The sequence below is a fragment of the Rhinopithecus bieti genome, unplaced genomic scaffold (genome assembly GCF_001698545.2).
Source record: "Rhinopithecus bieti isolate Rb0 unplaced genomic scaffold, ASM169854v2 scaffold_8035, whole genome shotgun sequence".
Classification (NCBI taxonomy): Eukaryota; Metazoa; Chordata; class Mammalia; order Primates; family Cercopithecidae; genus Rhinopithecus; species Rhinopithecus bieti.
This window is the reverse complement of record NW_016806092.1, coordinates 731,156-740,019: the sequence shown is the minus strand read 5'-3', so window position 1 is coordinate 740,019 and position 8,864 is coordinate 731,156. Positions and strand designations below refer to the sequence as shown.

Sequence of the window (8,864 nt, the reverse complement as noted above, 5' to 3'; positions counted from 1 at the left end):
ATTTGAAAAACATTTCAAAACCCTCTAATAAGTATTTAACGAAAAAAAATTTATCGAAGAGTAACAATGACCACAAAATTAATACTACCAAATCATTACTGATATTTTTTGCATTACAACATTTGGAGAGCAGGTGGAGAAAATATAGAACAGAACATGAACATTTTAAAACAATATTCTACCCAGGCTTTATCTTTTTGCTGAATCTTGTGGACACTAGAAGACGTATTCAAGATGGTTGTAAAGATACTCAGCTAAAGTCATACTTCAAAGATGTTAAAACAGCCCTCCACCAATAATATGGCATTGCAAACCCTTCTATCCCATCTGTTTACAAAATTAAAATAAACAATGAGCCAATGAGCTTTTCTCCGTAAAAGATTCAGTTAAAAGACAGAACATTAACAGAGATTTCGTAACAGTGACCAAAATAAGAAATCAGTGTAATCAAGAAAGATATGTAATTATTCAACATCATTTGGTATGGATAGATCAATGCAACTCACTCAGTAAGTGGACAACATTGTGAGGGGAGTGGGTAACATGATCCAGAGTCCTGTGGGTAAATTCATATATAATAATCTTATTCCAATCAATCTGTAAAGTAAAAGCACTACATCCACATTAACATTATAACATCTTACAGTAATAGAAAAGTCAAATCATTATTGGTACTTCATTTTCTTTAAAGTGCACAATTTAAGAAAACTTCACAAGAGTCTGCACTTTGGAAAGATACGATCAGAGTACACAGTATAGACAAAACAGGCACCTTCATTATAATTTTTTTAATAAATAAAAGCACATTAACAAAAAAGGAAGGTAAGCAGCACCAGAAGCCTTTGACATTTGTAAATAAATGCCGGTACCCAAATGGTCTAGCTGGTTAAGTTTCACTAAGAGGCGCAAAAAAGGAGCCGTTTTTGACTTAACATTTTAATTCTAGTAGAGATAAGAAGAGCTTGTGTGGACTGACTGTCCTTCACCAGTGAGTAGCATACCAGTTCTTCAAATGTCCTACACTTTGGAAAGCAGACCCGACTCTGGAGCACTCGCCTTAATTAGATTCTGAATTTCCTTGAATTTTGGATGGTCCTTATCAGCTACCAGCTGAAGCAGAACAGCCTCACTCGTGGTCACTATGATCCCGGTTCGAGCAAGACGCTTGAACAAAAAGATAAAGGCAAATCAAGAAATAAGCATGAGAATGAACACTATTTCGAAAGAGTAAGACTATGCTGGGACGTAGTAATTAGTGTCCTTTACTGAAACCATGATTCCCAGCCATACCGTCAAGTTCAGTGATGGGGATGGATTTCAAGACCGGCCATACCACAAAGTCAATATTATTATTATTAATATTAACAAAATGGACTAGGAATGAGTAAAAGGGAAAAGGTAGCCAATGTTATAACATATGTGTGCCCAGAACAGGAGCGTCATCAAGGCTAATGACTAAAACATGAGATGAGAGAAAGAAAAAGAATGGTTGTTACTATATGACTATCATTGAACATCTGGACATTTAGTTGTTGCTATTTCCTGAACACTCCTGGCAGGTTTGTGCTTCATCTCTTACTCATTCATTGACTCAAATGAGGGCTGCTTGTGACTTCTAAATTTATTAAACTTTTATTTCTATTCCTACTACTGAGATTTTTTAAAAGGTGCCTCTGTCCACTTTCCCCCCCCTGTAGTTTAACTGATAATACGTGAGATTGTGATGCATATCAATACTTAGGCCTGGCACTCCTGGCATTTTGTAGCTCTTCATGTTTAAAAATAGACGACTGTGTAATGTTTCTAAAGCTCCAATAGCTGTGTTATGGATATAATTGTAGCTGCTAGAACATTACATTAGTAATTTACTATCAAATTTCATATAAATTGTTTAATTGGATTAAAACTACTATAAGAATTAAAATGATGGTTCTTAATTTCTTTTTACTGCACCCAAACATCTGACCTATAGCATATGAGTCCTTCCTATAATGAAGAGTTCCCTTGTTTAGAAATGACCGGTGCTAAAAGAGCTCTCTCTGTGTGAGGAGACCCCCTGGATGATAAGGGACCAATCACTACTGCTGCCATCATAAACATTTTAGTACCACTAAACAAGAGTGTAAAATTCAAGGTTGTGTAAAGTTTCACTGACAGGTCAAGAATGTCCTTGCCAAACTGCCCCAGTGTAATCATAATACTAAGGACAGAAATCTCAAGGAGGAAAAGAAAGAGAAAGGAGAAGAAGAGAAAGGGGAAGGAAGGCAGGGAAGAGAGCAAAGAACAGAAAGTCGGGGGGAAAGGGGAAAGGGAGGAAAGGAAGAAAATAGAAGAATTCTATAGCACAGATTCATTCTCTGGATTTACGTGTTATCAGAAATCCCAGGGAAAAAAAGACACAAACTGTTATCACAAAAAGCATATATGTGAAACGCATGAAAGAGGAAGTGGTTGGAAACAATTCCCAGGCAAGTCAGAGGAAAAAACCCAGGAAGCACTTGCATAGCCAAATATCCTTGCAGAGTGTAAGTCAGTCTTCCTAGTCTTCCTTCAATGGCTGTACATCAGCAGACTGAACCTTTCCACTGGCAGACTCTATTTTTATCCGTAATGAAGTAGAAGGGAGTATAAGCCACAACCTACTTGTCAAAAAGCAAGCCTGGACCTCAACCACCAGTACAGAAAAGGGTGCAGGGCAGCTAACCAGAACTTTGCAGTTATTTTAAAAAATAAAACAAAACAAAACAGCAGGTATTTATGGGGTTGGGGCCTGGGGTAAGGCCTTATGCTTAGAACACATACCAGGGGTGAGTTATCTCTGAGGATTCTTTAAAGACTTCTGGAAGCCCTAATTTCCTCCTCCTTGCTTTACAGTCAGCTGATTAATCATATCAAAACCATTCAAAAATATGAAAAGATCATGTGTTTGCTTCAGACAGGCAGATAATAAATATGATAAGCTGCAGTCCAGTTGTGTGAAAACAGCACTGAATGTCTATTCATTCATGTCCAGCTCTCCCCATTACCAGCTGCCTGCCCTGCCCAGCCATGCCTTTCTTACTGCTCACTGTTGAATCAATGGACTTGCAATGATTCACTATGAATCAAGGACTAAATCACAGGCTTTCAATGTCTGTGAAAGTGCTTTACACTATGTAGTCCAATGTGCCAATAAAGGTTAGTTCTCAATAATCTCCCCAGTTCCTTAGTGAGGCAGGAAGGAGAGAAATATGTTCCCAGGTCTAAGGAAAGACCCTGGAAGAAGCCTGTCTACAATGTTCAGTCTTGCCTAGTGCTCTACTGACCTGAGCCTGGTCCATTACAGCCTAACAAGCCTCAGTGATGCTGAGACTCAGGTGACCATGGCAGGGGCAGAGTGGGAAATGTACATCACAGAAATACCTTTTAGGAAAGTGAAACTCATACTCTATTACTTTGTTTCAAGATTGAAATGTGGCCAACACTGACTGGGTTTTAAAATAATCTAGCCAGGAACCCGTGTTAGAGAAAGGTGTAGCTTAGCAAACGCAATGGTTTTCAATCTGGCTCTTAGCCGTTCCCATTCCCACAGTGCCTGCCCTTTCCCAACCAAAGAAGGTGCCTGAGCAGAGAAAGAACAGCAGGAGCTTTCCAAACATACCTAGCAGGTCCCTGCCCACCATCCTGACAGTGCTGGTCCCAAGTCCACTTTCTCTCCTGACTTAAAATGGGGCAATTAAAACTCTAGCCATTTAATGCACAAGAATACCTGTGCATTAGACTTCTAAAGTTCTCCCCTTATACTTGCAAAACTAATCCAACTAGGCCAAAGGAAAAGAAGGGTTGCTCTGACCCACAAACCTAAAAAATACACGTGCACTAAGTCATGAAAGCCTCAGGGGGGGGAGGGGGGGGCAAAAGACTAAACCCATGAGATTTCCAAGCAACACTAAAACTCCCCAGAAGCACAAGGACATCAAGGTCAAGAGAGGATTTTATTCTCTTATTCTTCATGCACTCTATAATTGTTAATTGAAAGAAGTAATGTCTTTCAGATAACAAATACCCAGAAAACATTTCTTGAATAAAGCACATGCTGCAAACTCCGGTCCAGTGAAGTTTCAATAATGCAAACTGAATCTTAAAATAACCTTAACAGGCAATTTAGCTAGTCTTGGGAATTATCTTAAGTAGTTATGTTCTAAAGGAATAGAGAGGAAGGGAAGTGGACCACAATGGTATTTTAACTTTTACACTTACGGAAACAAACCAGAACACTGAACATTGCCCGCCCCAATTTTGGAAACAAGGTAAATTGCCTCTGTATCAAATCAAGACTAGGAGGAGAAAAATCTGCAATAAGGCAGGTCTTCCCTATCAATCACCACCTGACTCATCTATGATCGGTTTTTCCTTTCAACCTCAACACTTTAACCCCCGGCAACGCTGCTACTCCAGGTCCTTCTAAATCCACCCCAGAAAACAGATTCATTCCCTCCCTTCTCAGAACTTCCAAGAGCTAGTCCCTTCTGGGTCTTAGATGTTATATACTTACACATTTCTGAAGACTAACCTCATGAAGACAACAATCAGTAACAACAAAAAAAGCAGCAGCTAACATCTGAGTATCGACTATGTCATGCACTGTTCTAACTGCTATCAATATATTATCTCATTCCATTCTCACAAAAATCCTATGATCTTGTTTGTATTATCATTTCCATTTCACCAATGAGAAATCTGAGGCATAGAGATTACACAATTTGTTCAAGGACACAGATTTACAAAACACCAGAACCTGCGTGCAAACCCACATTATCCCCACATTGTGTGGATTCCTAATCTGAAAGATTACAGACTGCCTCTCAAAGAATGGTTCAGATGGGAATTGTTTTTAATCTGAGTCTTGTGCAAAGACAGAATTGCCAATCAAAATTTTGTCATTAAGTTGCCATAACAAAGACATACTAAGAAAATATGAATGTAGGAAAAAAGTCCTTGGACAAAAGTCCTTTTTTTACAAGCAAGGAAGTTTGCTTTGTGTTTTTCATTTCTTATCTCCAAAGTTCTGGACCTCAGCATTACAATAAAAGTCTACCCACGGTGGCTGAAAGAGCTGCTTGCTGAGGTGGTGAGGACCTGACAGTGAAGTGTTTAAACTCAGGTTACCAGGAAAACTTAAAAAGTAGGAGTTGATTAACTCATGACTGTAAGAATGGATTAAAGGTCTGGCCAGGTGCAGTGGCTCATACCTGTAATCCCAGCACTTTGGGAGGCTGAGACAAGTAGACCACCTGAGATCAGGAGTTCGAGACCAGCCTGGCCAACATGGCAAAATCCCAACTCTACTAAAAATACAAAAATTAGCCGGGCGTGGTGGCGGGCACCTGTAATCCCAGGTACTCAGGAGGCTGAGACGGGGAGAACTGCTTGAACCCAGGAAGTGGAGCTTGTAGTTGAGCCGAGATTGCACCACTGCACTCCAGCCTGGGCAACAGAGCAAGACTCCATTGCTCAAAAAATAAATAAATAAATAAAATGGATTAAAGGTCTTCGTTGAGATTGGAAGCAGCAGCAACTTAGTACCTAACTACCAGAGAATCTAATAGCCTAATGGACTTGAAAATAGCTAAACAAAATAAATAATTTCTATTTGTAATTTCAATATAGGATTCTGCTTCAGCAATAATAGAGAAGGGAGAGCCAATAAGGATCCTAAAACAACTGCTGTGGCCAGCTACCCGCCTGCTTCCCACCACCCTGTGGCGCTGTACTCTTCTCCCTTCTTTCCTCTGATAAGCCCTCCCCTCTCTCTTTTGCTCTACCTTACCACCCTGGGGTACACAGTAGCTAAAGGGATGAGTTAGCATTCCTACTTCAGACAAGGTGGTTCACAGGCCAGACTGTGCATAGGACACTGGAGGGTCTCAATAAAACAAACCCGCCGGGCGCGGTGGCTCAAGCCTGTAATCCCAGCACTTTGGGAGGCCGAGACGGGCGGATCATGAGGTCAGGAGATCGAGACCATCCTGGCTAATATGGTGAAACCCCGTCTCTACTAAAATACAAAAAACTAGCCGGGCGACCTGGCGGGTGCCTGTAGTCCCAGCTACTCCAGAGGCTGAGGCAGGAGAATGGCGTGAACCCGGGAGGCGGAGCTTGCAGTGAGCTGAGATCCGGCCACTGCACTCCAGCCTGGGCGACAGAGCGAGACTCCGTCTCAAAAAACAACAACAACAAAAAAAAAAACCATGTATTTCCCATTCTCAACAAACAGTTAAAGAACTCAGCAATTAAATTCACATGCACATTCCTCTAAAATTATTGCAAAATTAGAACTAAATATGAGAGAGAGAGAGATCAAACCACAGTATGGAGTGACTATTTCCCAGGATTATGTGGTAGTTTGCTTTTTAACAGTTTCACAAAAGAAAACGCTTGACATCCTATTCTTGGGCAATGTTGACAGAGAATTACAGACTCCCTGATTCCATGGGACATGGTGATACTCTAATGCCAGAGTACCATGAAAACACTGGATGTGGTGTCCATAGTCAATGACACACCTCCTAGTCCCAGAAATTCAAGTCTGAGGAAATCTAATAGTCATCTCTTAGTAGCCACAAGGAATTGGTTCCTGGATGCCACCCCACCCTGTACCAAAATCTACGGACGCTCAAGTCCCTGATACAAAATAGCACAGTATTTGCATATAACCTGTGCACGTCCAGTATACATTAAATCATCTCTATATTGCTTATAATACGCAATACAATGTAAATGCTATGTAAATAGACGTTATTCTGTACTATCATTCTATTTTATTGTTGTGATATTATTTTTATTGCTTTTTATTTCTATTCTATTCTATTTATTCTATTATTTTTTATTTCTGATATTTTCTATCTGTGGTTGGTTGAATCCACAGACATAGAACCTGCAGACACAGAAGGTTCACTACATGTTAAACCAGGTTAGGCCTGCTCTGCTGTAGCTTTTGGCTAAATGAGTTAAACCCAGTTGAGCTATTTTTAATTTGCAAACCTCTAAACAGTTTAGGTTAGGCTTCTTGGAATATCTCCTAGTTCATGTATAAAACTAGGGCAAACATATGATGAAAGATGCAAAGGACTTTGTGGCAACGCTAGAAACTTAGATCTAAGGAGGAAATGAGACATAAAATAGGATATGGTGGTAAGGCCTTAAGGGTCAGTCAGTGCACAGTTGAAATCAATCAGTCTGATGTTGCCAGACCAAACTCAAATTTAGGAGGTAAACATTTCATTACTGTTAAACATCCAGTATTCTTCTAATTTATTTGGAAACCTTGACAAATGATCTATTTCCAAGGAGGACAATTACCTCGAGGGCAAACATCCTGTCCATCATGCTTCTTGATGAGGTGGCATCAGCAACAATATGAACCTCCACTCCTCGGCCAACTAGCTCCAGGGCAGTTTGTTGGATGCACACATGAGTCTAGTAGGAAAGCACAAAAATTGTATGTAATAACATGATAAACTAAAAGTAGCTGACAAATGTACAACAACATGATAAAGCAGACAGAGCACTACAAATCATCTAAGGACCCTGTTCTACATCGAGTTTTGCTTCTAATTAGCTAGATAATCTGGAGCATAGAACAGTATCTCTGGCTTTGGTTTATTCATTTGTAAAATCAGGAACTGAATTAGGCCAATGTTTCTGATACTAAGAACCTTAAACATATTCTTAAGAGTTCTACAAGAATTTGTTAAAGATTTTGCTTCATGTGGTCTGGATGACCTTCACATAGCTGAATTACTAGCACTCAGTTTTGGTGCAACTTAGAGTTTATTTCTTCATTCACCCTAAGTGTCCAACATGAAGAATGAGTCTGCAGTCTTGCAGACAGAGAACTTAATGGGAAAACTGAGTCATTACAGGGCACTCTGTAGTAAAGGTAGGCCAAGTTAAAAATAACTTATGACACAGGCAAAAAACACCCAGTTCATATCATTAGCAAATGTATTATACAGATTCCATCTTTGTAAGGACTAACTTGTGACAATTCATTAACAGGCACTATAGAGTGAAAACAGGCTTCAACAATAACTGAATCATGTATTATACAACCAATGAAAGTACATTTCAATGATGCCACAATGTCAACTTTATCTTCACATGACGAGAGAGTTTTGGAGAATTATCAAATGACACCTCATTAAAATTAGCATTGAAGGACTACTCAAAGATAATTGTGATTGAGCATAAGGTCTAATGATGATGAACAAGCAAAAAAAAAAAAAGTGCAAAGCCAGCAACAGCACTTGGTATGACGTATTTATACACAACAGGCTTCTTCTTTTTTTTTTTTTCTTTTTTTTTTTGAGACGGAGTCTTGCTCTGTCGCCCAGGCTGGAGTACAGTGGCCGGATCTCAGCTCACTGCAAGCTCCGCCTCCCGGGTTTACGACATTCTCCTGCCTCAGCCTCCCGAGTAGCTGGGACTACAGGCGCCGCCACCTCGCCTGGCTAGTTTTTGTATTTTTTAGTAGAGACGGGGTTTCACCGTGTTCACCAGGATGGTCTCGAACTCCTGACCTCGTGATCCGCCCGTCTCGGCCTCCCAAAGTGCTGGGATTACAGGCTTGAGCCACCGCGCCCGGCCCAGGCTTCTTCTTTACTGTGTCAAAATACAGAAATATTGAACACACATCTAAGCCTGAGGAAGTATCTTTCTACTATTAAAATCCACTACTAGGCCGGGCACGGTGGCTCAAGCCTGTAATCCCAGCACTTTGGGAGGCCGAGACGGGCGAATCACGAGGTCAGGAGATCGAAACCATCCTGGCTAACACGGTGAAACCCCGTCTCTACTAAAAATACAAAAAAATTAGCTGGGCA

At 40.4% G+C, this 8,864-nt stretch overlaps 1 protein-coding gene across 1 annotated transcript in view; it reads right to left on the bottom strand.

The window, feature by feature from the left end:
• Positions 1 to 773: 773 nt before the first annotated feature.
• Positions 774 to 8,864, bottom strand: part of ISOC1 (isochorismatase domain containing 1) — a 20,774-nt gene continuing 12,683 nt past the window's right edge. Inside the window, exons 5-6 of the mRNA XM_017874730.1 lie at positions 7,342 to 7,458; positions 774 to 1,164 (exon numbers count right to left, since the gene is read on the bottom strand). Coding sequence (XP_017730219.1) covers positions 1,018 to 1,164; positions 7,342 to 7,458 — 264 coding nt within the window. The 3' untranslated portion in view covers positions 774 to 1,017. The remainder of the gene's footprint in view (positions 1,165 to 7,341; positions 7,459 to 8,864) is intronic.